Raw genomic sequence first — 19,993 nt, 5'->3', positions numbered from 1 at the left:
ATGTCAGCTTTTTTTCCAACTCTAAAAAAAAATATGAATTCTTGCTTCAGAAAGGAAACTAATTATGATTCATAAAATACAAAATTTTTAAGAACCATCCTGATCAGCATCTGATGAGAGCCGAATGGTTGTACACAAATCCCAGAGTGTGAAAAATAAGAGGTACTTAATGAAACTAATAGGGGATAAGTTTTAAACAGATGAAAGAAAGTACTTCTCTAAGTAGAGGAAGTAGTGACATTCTGGATCACGCTGCCACAAGAGGCTGTGGAAACAGGTGGTATCAGCGGATTCAAGACTGTACTGGACAGATTCTTGGACAACAGATCCAGAAGTGGATACTAAATACACTCTGCAGGGATGCATCCCCCAGTTTACGTTGTATTTTCCCTATAGCCTCAGGTCTTGTATTACAGCAGTGAACTGCAGAAAGTTGTTAGTCATGCTTGTATGCTGAATTAGCCTTTCAACTGTGAGGGATAAAACGATGGGCTAGATGGACCGTTCATCTGACTTCAGTTTTTTACGTTCAGTATATGTCACTTGTCACTATAACTGTGATGAGTAGGTCAGTTCATAACTGCTCTGCCTCAGTTATGAAAAATGCCCTGCAAATTCAGGAATTTTTTCTGTGGTTAGCTACACCATTTATGAAGATATTTTGGAGGCTCAACAGTTACTTTTCCCTGCTCCCCTGACCCCCTCCAAACAGCTGAACAATGTAACATACCACATCATGCAGTCTGGGAAATCCTGCAGTAAACTAAAAATACTGCTTAAATTAATTTGAGACTTCTTTTTCAATGACGTATTTCAAGCAGAGAAAGTTATTCCTCCTAGTTATTATAGTATTAAAGGCATGGTTAATAAAGTAATTTGAATACTGAGGACTGGATAAAAACTAAAGGGAAGAAAAAAAGAGGACAAGTTACCTTCACAATTCATCATTGGGCCTGGCTCAAATCCTTCATGACAGTTGCACTCAAAACTGCCGATCACGTTAGTGCATGTACCATTTCCACATGGGTTGCCAATTGAACATTCATCAGTATCTGTATATAATGAATAAATGCAAACTGAAGAGAACTGGAACACATTTCAAATTGTGTTTTAAATTCAAGTGTTACAATTCTTATAATTTATGAACTATGGACACACCGATGCAATGTACTCCAGTGTAATCTAAGTTGTATCCCATGGGGCACTCACAGCGGAATGATCCGTCAGTATTGATGCAGTGACCATTTGAGCAAATCCCAGGGCTTTCAAGGCATTCATTGACATCTAAAAAGCAGGAAGATATTAGCAACCACTTAGCTGATGCAGTTCTGCATCAAGTCTTAAAAAAGCATTTAAGAAAAAACTCAAAGTGCTGTATGCTGTTTGTCTCTAGCCATACAATTGCAAAGGTGATCTTTTAACTACAATTTCATAGTGATCCACATTTATTAAAGGTCAGCCTCTTGTCACCTGGGGCTGTGGGGAGTAAGCCATCACATACTTTAATATCCAAGTCTAGTTTTAAGTATAAATAACTTTTTTTTTGAATGATCAGGAAAATTAATACCTACCTTCACGTGTATCATCAATTCCAGGAATAGTTCCATGGCCATATGGACACAGGTCCTGAAAAGCAACTGTAGAGGTGTGTTTTTTTTTTAAAAAAAGAGTGAGCAAGAGAGAAGCATGACAGAAAGTTAAAACCATACAAAAATCTTCTATATCACATTTTTCAGAACTGCCAACTGTTTAAATCATGGCTATTATGCTGTTTTGCCAGATGCAACAGCAACACTATCTCTAGGTCAAGGAAGCAGCACTACAACTCATTGAGCTTCCGTGTGCATGTGCTTGGCGCCTTCCCCTTTCTGTACTTGGAGAAAACCAAGAACTGGAAACTGTTGATTACTTTGGGGATTCTTGGCTCTGTCCCATTTTGCTCTTTTCTTTTGCTTAAAGCAGGCTAGATGTACAGATGGAGGGTACTAGTTCATTTCTCTACAGAGCACAACCAACAGCTCAGGATTTCTCTTTTTCTGTGGTTTCTTCTATGTAATTTTGTTCCTTTTGTTGACCTGAAAATGGTTCTAGAAAAGGCCGTTGAGAGAGAATGCCATGAAGGTCTCTCTTTCTAATGATCAAAAAGGTACAGCACAAATGTGCTTTTCATTTTCTCCCACCTGAAGAGGCTTTATTTTAAACCTTGATGTGTACCTTCTTCTTCCTTTGGACAGAGCTCACAAGGATCACCCCATCCTTCTCCTGGCATTTTACTGCAGCAACACTTTGCCTTTGTGGTGTTGAAAGCCTTTGGCACTGAGCATTTCCCATTCTCAAAGTTAGTGAAACAGAAGCTCTGGCGAGTATCTAAAAAAGACAACACAGTTAGGTGGAGCTAGCACATCCTACCTGGTTAGAAGATGACTGCCTAGCCCTGAAAGCAATAATGTTAGGCCTGTCTTTTTCATACTATTTTGAAAGCACTTTCCAACCCTCATAAGGGCATAGTTTGTAAGTGACCTGCAGAGGTCCCTTTTTACTCATTCTACAGAGTATCTATTATCTGTTAGAATAAGTTATTACATTCCTTAATCATTAACTTACCAAAACATCTCCGTCCATTATCAGACAGCACAAAACCTGTAGGACAGATGCACTGGAAACCTCCTGGAGTGTTCGTACAAGAGCCAAAGAGACAGATGTTGGGATCCTCATTACACTCATTAATATCTGCAAATTAAAGGACAAAAAGTTCACTGTAACCCCATTGGCTGTGAATTCCTTGGTTAAGAAAGATTGTTTTTTACAAAGGTTCCACTAACTCTTTCAAATTGGAGCATTTCACTGTCATGCACTTTCCTCTCCAAATACCATTCTCTGTTCTTGTTGTTTTATAACATAAATGTTAAATAAATGCTTTCAGACTGAAACAGAGGAGATTTACTTCTGATAAGAAAAATATTTTTCTGTAAACATTAAAAATTAATTTAAAAAATCTGTATGTCGGGGGTTCTTTGTAATTAAAGGTGGGCTTTTTTCATGCTGATTGACTGATTCTTGAACTGAAATTATAGCTAGTTATTTTTAGAGGGAGGCCTATGATTATATTTATATATTCAGATTTATATTTACCAGTCTTCCACAGCCACTCTTGCTATGTTACTTACTTTTTTTTCCTGTTCAATTGCATAACTTAGACTATATTGCTATGACTATTTAAATGTGAGATTTACTTTTTTAATAGGTATCTTTTTATAATTATTAAAAACTTAAACCAAAATAAAAGAGTACTTAATATAAACAACAAGTGCCTGTAAAATCATGCAGCTCAAAGAGTATCAAGCTGCATATCCTGCATCTATATAGACAACAGAGTAAGAAAAGTAATACATTAATAGACCTTTAATTTTTCATATTTAGTATTTTAAACTATATTTTAATTCATTATATTCTGCAAATACTGACACAAGATATAAGCCACCTTGCTAAAGTAATTTGTAAAAGTAATTATCATTTAATGAATTCTGAAGTGTATTTTAATAGTCGTCAAAGGTACACCTGCAGTACAACCCCTTCTGAGTATTTCAATAAAGCATATTAAAAGAAGCATCAGAGAGACCTATAGCTGTATAAGCTTTCTACAATAATATCCATATTGATCTCAATCAAAGCATAGGCAGGAATAGATGTTCTCCATGAAAATAAGCTTCCTGGATGTTGAGTCACAAATTTGTAGTCCTGTTTTTCCTTATATTTGTTGGAGACTACTATAATGAATCTTAGAAAGCTGACCTGTATTTAGCAGATAAGGAAACAACGGAAAAACAGCCTTTATCACTAGGAAAATTTAAGCGGAGTGATGGAAGAAGTCAGGTGATGCTGCTTCTGAAAAATATTACCTTGAGTCCCATTTTCAGAATTTACTATTAGGTATAGCACATGAAAAAACCACTGTAGCATAATCTGGCATATGATCAAACTCTGCAGTAGCTTCCCATGGACAGGCTCTTGTCAAAGTGAATCATTTTAAGTCAGCTTATTTCCGTGAAAAAAGCATAACTGATTTCTCAGTTAGTGCAGCAGTTCCTAATAAACAAAGCTCAGCAATTCAGATGCATTAATGGGATGGAAAAACTGCTCTTTTGAAGTGCTCATAATTATCATAATGAATGGCTTGGGACGCGTGGAAGAAACTCTTTTTGTGGCCATGATGAACAGGTGACCAGCCAGACTCTGGAAGTAAATAAGTCCTCTCCCCTTCATTCCCATAAAATGAAAGGAAATACACTAAACGAGTAAGTGGAAACTAAGAATTTTTCTGTGGCTCCCATCTGTTTCAGTTTCTTCTGCATACAATCACCCTGAGCTCATAAAGTAATCTAGCCATTGCCAAACTTCACATTACAGACAGAAGTAATGAATTCTTATAAAGCTGTTTGCATATAAGATCAATAGAAAGTAATGGGGAACGTATGTTGCAAGAGCTGTCATAATATTCATCAAAGTATTAGTACAATCACATGTGATTATCCAGGCATTTTCTAGGAACTTTAGCTGCAAATTTCCTGGACACAAGGCAGAATGAAGAAAAAGAATGCAATTAAGTCCCTTTTACTCAGTTTGGGCAAAAATCTGTTTGGCAGTCACTGATGCTGTCCAAAACATCAAGAGATTCTGTCAGGATATTAAAGCGGCCATAAACAGTGATATTCCCAGAAAAACAAAAGCTTTCATTTTAAATTCATGATTTTACAACTGTAGGTGATTTGAATTCATTGCAAACATAATTGCTAATATGGAAACAGCAGCTGCCAAAAGAAACCATGAAGTTGGCAGGCAAACTGAATGTGGTGGCATGCTACAAAAGGATAAGAGAACTCCGAGGCTTAGAAAATACATCCTATTGTTCAAGATAAAAATGCAAACACGTTCCAGTGATCCAGTTCCTCCACCCATTCAGATCAGGTGGCTATAGGCCTAATCTTTTTGTCCTCGCCAGTGTTTTCTTCAGTCCATACAAGGACAAGCTGCTCATTTATTACTGGGTGTTATTGGGATGAATGTGTGTCTGGGGTGTCACACCAGCTAACTTCAGTCATTTAAGAGTAAAATCACGTTTCTTAATACAGCCACAGTGGAAAGACAGGTGCTTATTCTGTGTTCTGACCATGCAGAAACGTAAGGCTTCCAGGTTAGATATCTAAAACTAGTTGTGTGCACCCTCCTTACCAGGTCCCCCACAAAGTTACTTCAAATGCCCAGTAAATTCACAGTAGTTCTGTGCTGGAAAAGGGAGTTGTAACTTGGATTTCTCTCTCCTTCTCTGCCACACCAAATCTTAATTCATTGTCTGACACTCAGCTCCTGAATGATATTCAAGGCTTTAAACGAGACTTATATGAACAAACATGAACATGCAAACTGATGAAAGGTCTGCTGTACCCTCTTCCACCTCCTGTGAATCTCAGCACTTGAGAGACATTATACAAAACATGAAATCAGAAAATGGCTGTTAGAAGAAATTGTTCCCACAAGCTCCATAATTTTATCAAGATTTTTAAACTTCATAGTCCTCTGAAACCAGAAGCTTAGTTCATGCATTGATTGCCAACAGTTACCTTTCTGTAAACGTTATAAAAAGCCAGTACACAGGTTGGTTTATTTTATGAATGACATTTAAAAGAAAAAGAAAAGTGAACAAAAGATAAACTACCATTTTTTTGAAAAGTAAATATTTTTGTTTGCATTCTTGAAGAAGTTAATGTAAAAAATATACTACAATACAGTACAAAACATCTTCCCTTCCATTTTTAAAACCTCTTCCTGAAGACTTTTCCTACTTACTCCCTGTCACCATGACTTTGTTGGGCGACGTGCACAAACCTTAGGGTGTACAACTACTTCCAACCAAATTAGAACCAGATATGTTTTCTAATTTTTAAATTGTTCAGAAGCAACAATTACAACTTGCCTTACCAATACAACTTTCACTTTTTACTTCATATCCTGGTGGACAGATGCATCGGAATGATCCTTCCAAATTTTGACAGGTACCAGGAGAGCACGAACCAGGTAGGGCCACACACTCATTAGTATCTTTGGAAAGCAGATGGAATCAAGAAAGGTTTAGAATCATGTAACAAAACAGACTTATTAATGAAAAAGACTAGGATTCTTTTCTAATTTTCTTTTTCTAAGGCACCTAAATCCTTGAAGACCAAAAACTAGTCCAAAACCCAGTTACTTCTACCATGGTTTCATTAAAGTCACTGTTTTTTTTCTAATACTTACGTACACCGACTGTGGTGCTTCCCTCTAAATGGGAGATAAGAGTTTGATTATTTCAGCTCATCAGTGCTTTAACACCTCCGTGTAATATCATACATACCAATGCAATTCTTGGCATCTAAAGTAAGTTCATATCCTTCATTACATAAACATTTGAAGGAACCAATTTCATTGAAACACCGTCCATTTCTGCACACCTGACCAAAGAAGGAACTGCACTCATCAATATCTGAAAAAGAACCCAAAACCAAAATAAAACCCCAGAAGTGAGAGTTGAGTCCCAGCATCATATATACCTTATGTTATAAACACACTTAAGTTGCAATATATATTTCTGTGGACAGGCAAATCTTGCAGCAACAAGGGAACAGCTGACAGCTAGTGGAAAGTAACTCCCACTCAAGTGCATTAAGGTATATGTTCTATTTAAACAACACTCATTTTTTATAGGGTATTATAATTTTCAAACTTGCAGCATTACTTCAGCTACTGCATCTGGAGATACTCAATTACTGCCAAGTGACTGTACGATACTAACTCCAGACACAGAAAAGAAAATGTTACGTGGAATGTTCTGGATTTCATATGGATTTATATGCACTCGAGTTTCCTCCTAAAACCTGCCTTGTCATTTTCAAATTTTGGAATATATCATTTGCTTTCTGCAGGATAATTTTCTACTTCATAACAGTTCTGAAAATTAGGTTTAAAAATGCTTATTAGTTTTGAGAGTTACTTTATTAATACAGACTTAAAGGAACACTGCATAAGGAAAAATACACAAGAGAAAGCATCAGAATAAATGAAAAGGAGATTGGATAAGCATCGTGGTGTAAGAACAACTTACACTTTGCTGTTTTACAATACTTGACTTTAAATGATGAAGACTAACATCAGTTTTACTGAAAAGGTTTTAGTGTACTTCCTGCTTCTGAAGATGCACCTTCTGCTTCAGCCAGTATTGCTGTGCCTGTGTTACTAGCTTATTCCACATGCACTTCTGTGTTACAGTTCTATAAGCAAAAATACCTCCTAAGTATTATATTGGGATGGGCTGTATTGCCTTTGAATGACTGGGATAGGTTGGAAGAAAGCCCTCAGGCGCTTGAAGCTGTCAAGAGGAGTGCTAACAGAAGGCCAAGTCTCTGAGTCAGCTTGGGCTCCTTGGCCTCCGAGAAGGCACAGCCTGGAGCAGAGGCCCTGGATGCTCCTGGCAGTGACTGGCATCTATACTGCCAAGGGAAAAAACCTCCTTGGCAAATAGTGCCATTCTTTGGCAGCAGACTCTTCTTACTTGTACAAGTTTTTGATTTTCTTTTTCCTGGACAAGGAGAGGATTAAAAATACTTATTTAAGATGTTTTAATTCTCTCCTGAACCAGAAAGGAACCAGTAAATTTCATTCTGCCCTCCTTCTGTAGCAGGAAGGAATGTAAAGCCTTCCTCTCTTTTGGCATATGTTCTGCACAAAGGAGAAGTTCTGCAGAGACTTATGAGCCTGCTCTTCAGCCCAGGAAGATTTAAGTTGCTTTATCACAAGTATCCAGGAATTTAAATTGTTCCAAACCAATCAGATATTCTCGTGTCCTGTGCTTTAGCGAACAGGAAGCAGCAATACCTGTATAAAGTCTATATAAGCAGAGTTCATCTTAGGAAAGCAGATTTGGTAGATTAGCTGTACTGATGGTCTGCTTGCTCTTTCACACTGTGTGCAAGTGTCAAGTAATATGGTGAAATAAAGAAATTATTTTAAATTCATGAGGCAACACTGGTGGTGTAATGTAATATATGTTTATTGCATGTGGTGCCTATGGACTGTGCCAGTATTCAAGGACGCGTGCTGTAATTATCCAGGAAATCTAACGGAGGTGAGGGGTGCATTAAAATGTCAGTGAACTGTAAGGTTGCCCTAGTGGTGCAGAGATTTAGGGCTCACATTATCTCAAGCTGGCCAGTAAAAATATTTTTCATTAGTTAAAAAAATGATAGTAGAGATTACCTTCTAGGGCTGGTAACAGCATCAGTTACTACACTCAATTAACGTTCTTAGCACCCTGACCTGTCTTCTGTTTGAGTTTTAACTATAAACCATCCTCCTTGGCATACTAATCCAGCAGCAATGCAAATAAAGTTTGAATTCATCACCTACCCATACAATCATTATTATGAGTTAATTCAAATCCTGGATAACACAGGCAGTTATATGATCCAACCGTGTTTTTACAAGTTCCATTTCCACATGGATGCCGTTCACATTCATCAACATCTGCAAAGAAAAACAAAACTGTATGTGGGAACCGATTTTCCCAGGTACCTGTTAATATGTTATGTGCACACAATGACAATATTCTAAACCTCAGTCTCTTATCTGTCCCATTTCCTATTTATACTACCGAGTTTTACAGCTTCTGGTACACATAGGAAAATGTTACATGATGTATTTTTTGTATGTATTTTAAAATAAAAGATACTGTTACATGCAAAGATTAAACTAGATGCATGTGCAGTACCTCAAAGCATTCTGTCTTTATTTTCCATACTGACATCTCTTAATTTCTTTATGAACGTTAGTGATCAGAATTTAGTACAAAGGATTAAGCGTCACAGCCCTGGAACTATCTCAAATTTTATGTACATATTTTACTCTTAGGCCCATGAAAACCTGTTGAAAATGATCTATAAAGATCTTTTGTGACATTGTTCACAAGTCAATTTACATATGTAAATATATTATGTCAGTAGTACAACCAGAAGTACACAGACTGCTTACAAACCCTTGGAAACATGCATTTTTAAAAGGCACTAAAATTCGGTGTTTCCTGCCATGTCTTTCAGTAATTTCTGGAGTTTCATGTGGATCTGGAAGGTATTTAGATCTTGTTCTCCAGATCCTTTAGGGTTTTCTGAAAATTTATTTATTTACAGAAGGTAAACTTTTTTTGCATGAATCATTTCCATAACCTGTCATTGTCTAGATTTGTATTTCATACTACAAATTTTTTAGAATTAGTTTTAGAATTATTTAAGTTACTGTTTTGAGTAACCAGGCTCTCCAAATTTTGCATTGTTAACACAAGTCACTTTCCCAAATATCCTCCTTAGATGGTTTGACAAATGTGATCTAGTCTAAATATGAGAAGACTCCTTGCGTATATGAATATGTAATACAATGTGAATAGATTTTAAATGTCTGTTTAAAGTTGGAATTGGAACACATCTTTGTTATAGAAGACACTGAACTTCTCTATAGCTTAGAACTGACATTTAGATGACCATTATTTCAAAAATCAAAATAATTTTTTGGCTATTTTTCCCAAAGAGAACTGAATTTATGTATGCATCACCTTTTCTTTACAAAACCCTGTAAAACTGGTTATGAAACACTAAAAGAACAAGAAAAACACTCTTATTTTGCAATCTTCTTATATCAACTCTATCATGTCATCATTTTAATACAAAGTAAGTATAGATTTAAGTTACATTAAATGTGGGATTCTGTTTTTTAAATGAAACATGAACTCAGTAAATTTCTAAATAATTGAAAAATCTGTCTTTTTTTTTTGTCTCCAAACTCTATAACGCCATGATACCTTCTATGAAATTCTCTGTCAAATAAGCCACCATGATGTATTTTTGTGAAAATGGGGTTAACATATTATTCAGGAACATGGAACTATCTCTGAGAATACTGTGATTTTTTTTCCTCAAACCAAGATATCCACTCCAAGGACAACTTCACATACTTCACAAAAATCCAAAAATGTATGAATTGGTCCTTTAGTGTCACTATAATCTCCTCAAAAATTAAGACTCATCTGCTCCCCCTGTTAAAAATAACAAACCCAAACAAACCACACACAAAAGCATTTTCTTTACATACCCATGCACATAGTCTGGTCTTGGGATGCCTTAAAACCATTGTGACATATGCACTGGTAACTTCCTTGCATGTCCACACATAAACCATGACTGCAAACATTAGGAATTTCCAGACATTCGTTGCGATCTGTAACAAAAATATAAAACAGATGGTACACATTATTGACTTTTATTATTCATTCATTTTACACAAACATGTTTTTACAATCTGTTATTATTATTAAACCCAGACACAAAATTATCCATAAATAAACCTGAATCATAACAAAAGTTCATTTTATAGGAACTTCTTGCCTATACACCTCGAGGTCAAAACTACTGTTAGGATTTGGTTGATATAACAAGAATGTTCTTTAAAAGTTTTTTACCCCGTCTTTCTTCCCTTCTACAGGGAAACAGTAAAAGCTGTTATACAAAACAGCAGAATATGCAACATAACAGAAAATAAATGATTCTTTTAGCCTCCGAGAGAATCGTACACATACCATTGGTTAGGTACAAACAGACAAGAAAAGTCAGCTGATTTCTTACCAACACAAGCACCATTGGGTGAAAGTTTAAAACCAGCAGCACATTCACAGCGGTAGCTACCAGGACTGTTGATGCAGTCTGCATTTCTCTGACAGAGATTGTCTCCGTTGCTGCACTCATCAATATCTGAAATACCAAGAGTCATGGTTCAGACATTAGAAACCACGAGATAGTTACTTGTGTCTAGAATTTAGACTGCACTGCCCCTCTTGTGCAAGACGAATCTTTTGTCCTCAACAAAGCATAAGTATTCTGACCCTAACCCTCTTGTGCTGTAAATGCAAATGAAAAGCAAAATCAATAAAATTTCACACATAACACACTTTTGGATGAAGAAGGATCCTATGAATCCAGCCTACTACACACTGAAGTGGCTTTGTCATTTTAAACGTCTGCCTAAAGAAATTAGTTTTTATATTAAAAAATGTCCGTCTTTGCTTTTGAACTGAAATAGTAAGTGTCACAGTTTGTTAGCTTTTTAGGGTGCATGTCAGCACAAGAGCCTTGAATACCAATGACAAAACTCCTGTTGACTTTAGAACACCTAACAATTCGCTATTAGCTTATATGAATATCTCTACCTAGAAAACTGTAGAAGAACAGACTCAAGATGGAAAAAATCAAGGAAACTTATCTTTGAGAAGTTTTAAGAACAAGAATTAAATTTTCTCCCTAAAATAAAATAAAATAAAATAATTTCATTTACTTCCTATTTAGGAGTCAGTGCATTGCTTGTCACAAAACTATCACAAATTTTATTAATTGTATATGCATATGTATTGAAGACAAACATCACAAACTGATTTATAGACTTGAGCCCTACAAAAAAGCTCACAGTCTGTCTTTTAGATTTTGAAAAACATGTAAATTAAATGCTCCCCTTCCCTTTCAGATAGGCATGCTTATGGGGGCCAAGTAGAAAATAATGTCATTTCAAATCACCTTCACAGACCAAGAGCAGGTCATTGTAGCTGAATCCAGTGGGGCATTCACAGCGGAAGCTGCCAATCTGATTGATGCAAACACCATTTGCACAGATTCCTGGGATTTCCTTACATTCATCAATGTCTGAAAGTGAGATGAGCTAGTCAAAGTACAGTACTTCATGGCTTTATGTACTGCTTCGATTCTCATTTTCACCGTGCTTAAAACTAAGTTGAGAAGTTTTAATCTATAGAAATTGTATACAGTTATAAATCTAAACATACACCCATTATGAGAGAAAATAAACTACGTGAAGTTTAGGAAGTTATCAAAACAGAGTAATACTAAATATTAGACAAGATGCAGAACTGTTACAAATGTGCAGACAAGTACCACAACATTTTTGAAGCCAAAAAAACCTTTTACCTTACCAATTACAATTCAAAACTATGAACTAGGATAGAGGGTGAACAAAAGATCATAATAAAATGTAGGAATAAAAAAATAATAATCAGAACTATTTTACACAAAAATTGGTGTCACAATTTATGTCACCATTGTAACTCCACAATGAAATTAGAATTTTATTATATGAAATGTTCAATTTGGTACCATTATGCAGCTGCAACAACCTTATGCAAAACAGTTTTCAGTTAAAATAAGTTTAGTGAAACTTACCAACAGCTTTTCCAGTATGAATGTCAAAAGTGAAACCAGGAATATTCCCGCATATGTTCTTGAATTCAGCTAGAGCAAAACAGAGAAAGTGAATATTTGTAAATCTCCCCAGAATTACATGTAGTCTTCTCAGTTTTTCAAGAGCTGATACAAGCCAAATCTACTCAGAAGAGCCATTGCCTCCTGCACAAATTGTATTGAAAATTTGGATTGTCGATAAATTAATGTAAAATGAAACACTAATTCATATTTCTCTTTTCTCAAATCTTTGCAGACTTTTGCACATGAGTAAATATCTAGTTTGACAAGCAGCAATTCAATTTTTGTTTTAAACAGAACTCCTTAACTTACCTTTTAAGGTTTATTGCTGGTTTCAGACATGTGTAGAGAGAATCTGCAGCAATGGTTTCAGACAGGAGAAATAAATGTAACTTACCATTACCCAGCATTTTTTGATGATACTATCTCTGCTCTTTTCTGCAGAGATTACCGCAGCTTAGTTCCACTAAACTGTAGAGCAGAAGGGACACTGTGCTTTAAGAAAAGATGCTCCAAAAAGGAGCATTGTTTTAGTACGTTCATTTTATATCCTCTTTTCCAGATGATCTTGAGAATGGGAAATGCACAGTATGAAGTATAAAATCAATGAACCCATGGTTTTCCAAGCAATGTATATGAAGTTGAGTGGATTTACAGCATGTAGAGAAAAAATTATAGCATGACTCTATTAATTTTTGCAGCATGTAAGAAATAATTACTTCTTTAACAAAAAAGTATTTCTTATAAAGCATCTACGTTGGCACGAGATTTTACTGGTAAAACAGTGCTTTCCAGAAAAAATTGATAGTTTTTGATCTAGGTAGAAATATGAAAAATGACAGCCCTACAACTGTAACTATGTCAAATCTGTAAAAAACTGATTACCAATAGAATTGTGTACTGAAAGCCCACTTGTTTGAGGGGAGCAAAATAATTCCAATGTGAAGACACAAGCAGTTTGAACGAATAGTTTGCTTTAAGTGTGTGTTTGCGAACAATAACCATACAGATGCTATTCAGCATCTTTTTAGATCATAATAGCATTCAAATTCTCCAGAAAAATACTAAGTGTCTTTCAATGTTAAGTTTCCAAACTATTGTTAAGGAAAAATTCCAAAGCATGCGGTAGGTTTTTATACATGCAGGGCATTAAGCCAAGGTAAAATATCCTTCTAAAGAACGTGGATAAAATTTACAAAAATGTCCCATTGGCATAAAATTCAAAGGGGTTCTGGAAGTGTAATATCTGGAGACTTCCATGAGTGCCTGGTCTACTGTTCATGCTGCTGAGGACCTACAGGAAGCCCAACAAGAGGAAGAGTATAAAGTCACCTCTAACCCTGAAATGCAAAAAAATTACTAGGCATCTCTTCTAGCACCAAAAAAAAAGAGAAATGAGACCCTTCTGTTTTCCCATGAGTAATGATCTTTAATTTAGAGCAGTAAGTTTATTCCTCTACTCGCTGTAGTTTGAGTTTCCTGATCATCTATGTTTTGATGGCAGCTGTCTTCAGTAGTTTATAATTTTGTAAAGTTTAATCACTGGCATTATAACTTGAATAATTCTTCTCTCCCTTGCACCAAACGTTCCCATTTATTAAAATCTCAGCAAATGTAGTTGATCATTGCTCAGAATGAGATTTGACAAAATATTTCTCTCATCTTCAAACATTCTTTGTTATTTCCTGCATAAGCCAAGTGTGATCCAGTATACCTGAACTTCAGTATTTTCTTCTTTCTTCTGTCCTGTTGTTTAATGACTGCTTAATGCCTGCTGAGATTATTCTTGCAGTACAGGATACTGGGCCACAGAGGTCCCTGCCAGAGTGTTTTACCATCCAGCAACCTTCTGCTCTTTTATATTAACATGTATAAGATTTGAGGGTTAGACAATGATTCTTTTCTGCAGGGAGCTTTATGCCATTTACTGCTGTCAGTAAACCTGTGAAACACACACACTAGATAAAAAGAGGACCTTGTGTTCACTACCCTGTCTCCATGGGTGATGATAACCTACTCCTGTGATAAGGCCTAACACATCAGGTCTGGGAGGATGAAGGCTTGGAAGAGGCTCTGAAGGTTGAAGGCCTTATTTCATTCTGTGTTATGCTACCCACATATTCCATGCATTCCATTTAATAGATTTTTTCCATATTTTTTTCAGTTTGTACTGTGCAGAAAAAGAAGTTATAATTAGATAAGGATTGTATGATAATGCATTTATACACAGTGCCAAATTATCCATACACAAACATGCCAGGAATTTACTTTCTGAAAGCTTGACTTTGCATCAATGACGTAAAAATATTTAAAAAAACCCTCCTATACTCATCACTATATTATTTTTAGGAGAAAAAGATACACCACATAACAGAAAAAAAACCTCTCTGAGGTCAAGCATTCCTGAAATGATCAAACCATGAAAGAGTTCTGTAAATACTTGGTTACCTCTTAGCAGTGAAGCAGACTTTTACACTTCTTTGGATGCAAAAACAAACAAACAAGAAAGATTATTGCTGATTAAAGTCTGCATGGTAATGGTTACGATCTGTAATATGTGTAAAACCAAACAATACAGTCTTTACTACCTAAAGTCATCAAACAGAGATTGATTGTTAAGCAAAAATATATGAAAAGGAAGAAAGAGCTCTGTTCACAAAGGAAAAAAAATGCAAATGCATTGGCATGTGAAGTTCATTTAAAGGAACAATATAATTCTCATCAGAGCAGAATAATGCTCTTAATGAGCTACTGGGCTCAGTCTAGCAAACTGGTTAAGGTCAGTGTATCATAACCCCTCTCTGTGATGTGTAGCCCCCACCCAGATTTCAGAACAACTGATTATACCACATAAGTGCAGCTATTCAACCATTTGCACTTGGAATTTGCGTTTGATCCCTCACGCAATCTCTTTTCATGGTGAAAAAGGTTCAACCATGTCTCCAAATACAGTAAAGGCATTTAGAAGAGCTAACAAGGCAATATTGAAATATTTCAGGAAATATTTTAACCCCATAACTGCTTGCAGACTAAGTGGAGTTGACTTAAGAAGTCTTTAAAAGCTGCAAAGTTTTTGAGAACTTCAGTCTTACCAATTTAAAAGGAGAATTCTTTCTTCCATCCAAGAATATTAATTGCATGAATCCCTGCTAGTACTTTGCTGTATTTTTCTCATCATGTTGTCATCATGATGACAATTTTATGGTACTGAGATAAATGACTATGGGAAAGAATTTTATGAGCTCTCTGTGATAGCAAACATGTATTTCCTCTCTCAAGCTTACTTCCATCTCCCATTCCTGACTGCTAGGAACATTCCTTCATTTTCCTTCCTCCTAGTTAAGAAATAAAGGAAGAGGCTGCTTTTTCTTTTCAGTCCCATTTTCCTCCTCTTTACTGCTTGTTGGGGAAAGTCTCTCCTCAATTATCTGCTGTTTCCCTTATGACACCAGGATAAACCACTTGGAATGAAAATAATACATTCTTTACGCAAACATCACAAATGGTGCGGCACCAGAGGAATGGGTTTAGTGGCAGTAAACTTGGGGCAAAGTCAATTAAACAATAAAATGTGTACTAAACAGGCACCTGAGTTCTTTAGTCTAGGCACCTTTTCTCTTTTCGCAAAGGTAAGAATCTTTCAATGAAGGCCAGGTGCTACTGTCAGGTTTCCAAGTTGGTGATTCTCCCACCAATGATTTTTCTGAGTTGAGCTTTCAAGGGTGTTTTGTTCCAGGCAAGGAACTCCATGAACACTAACTGAAAAAGAACCGTATCTTACTATTTTCACCTCCCTTTATAGAAGGGAATTTTTACTTCCCTTTACGATGCCCTGCCTATTGCACTTTTGCAAGATCATCACCTTCAATACAGAAAACGTAGAAGCAACTGAGAGCGTCCCGCTCAGATATGAGACACAAGTGAAAAATCTAGAAAGGGAATAAACTCAGTAATGAAACCCAATGTTTTTTGTTCTGGCAGATTATGACTACCAGGACAAATGTATCCTCCGCTATGCAGTAACTAAATTATACTATCCTAAATTAATCATCCTGGAAGACACATCAGGCAGCAAGCACCTCATGTCAGCCAGTATCTCCAACCCCAGTATTATTGCCTGATGATTGCTTTTCCAGAAACCTCAAATTGACAGCTTTAGAGATGGGAGTTCTGTAATCTCACATTCAGAAAACTTGCTTATGCCTACTATGCCACCCTGGTCGGTCTTACCTACACATAGATTTTTGACATAAATCTAAAATCCTGAAAGTACAGGTCTAAATAATTAGATTGACCTACAGGTACCTGTCTTACAAACATCCTTTTAGCTACATACTCCTGCTGCTGATGGGAAGGTCAATTTGTACTTTCCAGGCCTTTTTGTTAATCTCAGTGACACCTGACAGTTTGTTCCCTTGCTCTTGCCTTCAGGGGCAGCTGAGAAGGGCACGTGTGTTCTTCCTAATTTTTTTTATCCAGGGGAAACGATCTATGCCTTCAAACTATTCAAGCTGTTTCTTTCTGGTCAATATGAAGTGATACTTCTTCCACTTAAAAACATAGAAGAAATACCTATTCTTGTTTAGCACACCAAGACTTAATCCAGCCAGTGACAGGATGGCAGGGTTTTGTCGCTCTGCTTTGGGAGTACAGAAAAGGTTTTTTGGGGCTGAAATGTTAACTTTAGCTAACAGCTCAAAGGAGCAGATGAGCAAAGAAAGTAGCAAAATGGAATGAATATAGTAGGCTTTACCTGTTCCTGGAGTTGGACATGGTTCACAAGGTTTGTTCCAGGCTTTCCCAACATTGTATGTGCAGCAACACATCCTTTTGGTCACATTGAAGGGCAGTTCATTCTCACAAGAGGTTCCATTATAGCTTCTGTAGCAAAAGCTTTTCCTCATGTCTAGATGTGAGAAAAGAATCCTTACAAAGTAAGCAACAAACTAACTTAAGTAAATATCAACCCCCTACCAACCTAGACAGGGTTCACTAACTGACTTCTGAATGCAACCCAATCCAAGAATATGCATGGATACATTAAAAGTAAGTTAAGGTTTGAAGTAATCTCTACAGTCTTCTGTAATCTCTACAGTCTTTGTTTCACAGTTACATGAAATTTAACATATTTTCAGTTTTCATTTAAAGACACAAAGAGGAAAGAGGAACATTCACAAGACATCAGAAACATACTACAGATGCTCATCAGATCCATTTGCATAGTAAACCCTACTATTTGGAAATTACTAGTGAAAACAAAAAAGATTTCTGAGTTCTGTTAAGGAATAAGAGCACTTCAACACTGCACGTCAGTCACTGGGATCTCCTTCCTGGCTACATGACATAATTGTCTGGGAGTTAAAGGTAAGAAAAAGCAATATAAGGCTTTAGAAATGGCCTCATCTAAAAGGAAATTTTAAGCAGAGAGTTTGGTCCTGAAGCAGTCTGATACTCAGACAATTCTAGTAAAGATGACATTTTGCATACCCATACAGTTATGTCCTCCGTTTACTTGCATATATTCAGGCGGGCAAATGCAGGTGTAGTTCCCCAGGGTATTGTAGCAGGTGCCAGGACCACAGACACCAGGATGTGCAACACACTCATCAATATCTAGACACCAAGAAAAACCACTATAATTAACAGGTGAAAAGAGGACTAAGTCCTAGGAAACGTTTCTAAGAAATATGGCCATAATAAACCATGCCAAGATAACAAAAATATTTCATTTAAAGGCTAGCTTGGAAAGCACAGCTTAGATTTGGGTTAAGTAGCTATTGTAACAGCTGCTGAAAAGTACTATTATTAAGCTCCAGTAAGTCCAGCCAGTGAAGTGCAAGAGAACACCCTAAATAAATTCAAAGTTGTCGAATTTACCACTGAAACTGGAGCACCTTGCGCCCCGTTAGCTCCACAAAAGTCATTCACACCACACCCTCTTCTCACATGAATGTTACTGTCACTTTTCAGATCTGCTCATGTGTCCACTACACTGTGAAATTATGTTTTCAGTACTCCTTTTAGAAATAGGTAAGCTGAATTATCACATGGTCTTGCTGCCCTAACCTTGAACCTTCTTATTTAAGGTACGTGGGTTGTAAGCCTTTTTTGTCCATACAATTTGAATTTCAAACCCAGTTTGGTCAGTTTTCTTCACACAAGCTTAGGTGTGAATAAGGACTCACAAGCTCTGTTTTGAAAGGAGACTTTTTTTTTTTTTTCTCACAAAGTGAATGAAGAAGGGAAAGCTGACTTACAAAGCTCTAAACCAGGAGAAACCATGAAAGATTCCTTACGTTTTTGGGTCTATTTACAATTTTTGGTTCTAACGCTTACGACAAATCTCAAACACAAAAGGAAGACCAATATTAACTTTACTTCACACTGTGTAAATTAAACTGCTGCTTTGAAATACTGTGAAGAGGACACCTTTTCTCACTTAAAATACAGGGAGCCTAGTGAAACTAGCAGGAGATACAAGGTATTGAAGCGAGGAGCCAGAAATGATGAATAACCACCTTAGTTTACTGAATACACACAGCTGAGATCTATCATGTAGAAACAAACATCAGTATATTCAAGTGTTGCATTTCAACTTTTATATTAATCATATCACTGGTGCCAAAGATAATGATTTTAGAGAAGATTTTAGGTAAGGGTGCAGGTACTATACCCACTTAATGGATTTAAGGCTAAGAGTGACAGTGTTTTTCATAACTGCACTGTGATAGAGAAGGATGTTTTAAGGGACTCAACCTTCACAGATTCTTGTCTCTTCACTGAGGTAGTAGCCTTTCGGACATTCACACTGGAAGCTGCCAAAAGTATTGATGCAATTTCCACCTTGGCAGAGACCTGGCAGTTCCTGACATTCATCAATGTCTGAAAACAGAAAAAACCCACCATGTTTTCATTCCAGAATGAAAAGAAATAAGAGACTTTAAGTACTCCCCTGAAATTTTACCAACTAGTAGCTTTTAACTGTCACATGGATTTTTTTCTTTTTTTTTTGCTTCTGAATTGCACTTCATGAAAGCATGGATGAGATGCTCATTCTCTTCCATTTAAATAGCTCTTCAGGAGCATGTTTCAGCTTGACGAGCCCATGGACTTCAACTTCCATTACTGTTTACAGGAATTTGGCATCCAGTTCCCCATTCCTGCACACTCACTGGAACCAGACTTTCTTTGTCCAATGAATACTTCCTGAAACTTATACCTTCCACTGATAAACTATAATTTTCATAAACGACTTATACTTCAGGGGCCAATTTCAAAGGCCAATTCAAGTAAGGAGGCACACAAAAGGTATCCATCAGCTTATTTTCCTACTGAAACATTGTTGGCCTTCAATATTCTTTTACAGTATGTCTTTTCATCATGTTGTTGTCCAATGCGTACTAGCAGAGGATTTAGCTTTGTACTAATGTAATCATTTCTGCAAAATATAATTGCTGTATACAAAGATGACACTGTTTTTTATTACCAGCCATCATGATCATTTACAATAAACTCACCTTCTAAAATAATAGTGATGGGATTTGGTCTGAATCCTTCTCCCCCTGGACAGAGGGTATTATATTCCGCTAGAGTAAAGTATAACAAGAGAGAGCATATCAATCACATGAAGAATAAAATGGTAACAACAGAAAGAT

General features: G+C 36.4%; 1 protein-coding gene across 2 annotated transcripts in view; it reads right to left on the bottom strand.

The window, feature by feature from the left end:
- The window catches only part of FBN2 (fibrillin 2), a 174,784-nt gene that overhangs the window by 14,853 nt on the left and 139,938 nt on the right, over nt 1–19,993 (bottom strand). For both annotated transcript variants that reach the window (XM_009889702.1, XM_009889703.1), the window contains exons 37-52: nt 19,856–19,924; nt 19,095–19,220; nt 17,826–17,951; nt 17,092–17,244; nt 12,300–12,368; nt 11,640–11,765; nt 10,698–10,823; nt 10,168–10,293; nt 8,437–8,553; nt 6,389–6,517; nt 5,977–6,096; nt 2,605–2,730; nt 2,215–2,367; nt 1,572–1,637; nt 1,159–1,284; nt 933–1,052 (exon numbers count right to left, since the gene is read on the bottom strand). In XM_009889702.1, the coding sequence (XP_009888004.1) occupies nt 933–1,052; nt 1,159–1,284; nt 1,572–1,637; nt 2,215–2,367; nt 2,605–2,730; nt 5,977–6,096; nt 6,389–6,517; nt 8,437–8,553; nt 10,168–10,293; nt 10,698–10,823; nt 11,640–11,765; nt 12,300–12,368; nt 17,092–17,244; nt 17,826–17,951; nt 19,095–19,220; nt 19,856–19,924 (1,878 nt within the window). The remainder of the gene's footprint in view (nt 1–932; nt 1,053–1,158; nt 1,285–1,571; nt 1,638–2,214; nt 2,368–2,604; nt 2,731–5,976; nt 6,097–6,388; nt 6,518–8,436; nt 8,554–10,167; nt 10,294–10,697; nt 10,824–11,639; nt 11,766–12,299; nt 12,369–17,091; nt 17,245–17,825; nt 17,952–19,094; nt 19,221–19,855; nt 19,925–19,993) is intronic.

This window comes from Charadrius vociferus, unplaced genomic scaffold (genome assembly GCF_000708025.1).
Source record: "Charadrius vociferus isolate BGI_N301 unplaced genomic scaffold, ASM70802v2 scaffold377, whole genome shotgun sequence".
Taxonomy (NCBI): domain Eukaryota; kingdom Metazoa; phylum Chordata; class Aves; order Charadriiformes; family Charadriidae; genus Charadrius; species Charadrius vociferus.
Note: the sequence above shows the minus strand (reverse complement) of the source record. Positions and strands in the feature narration are given on the sequence as shown.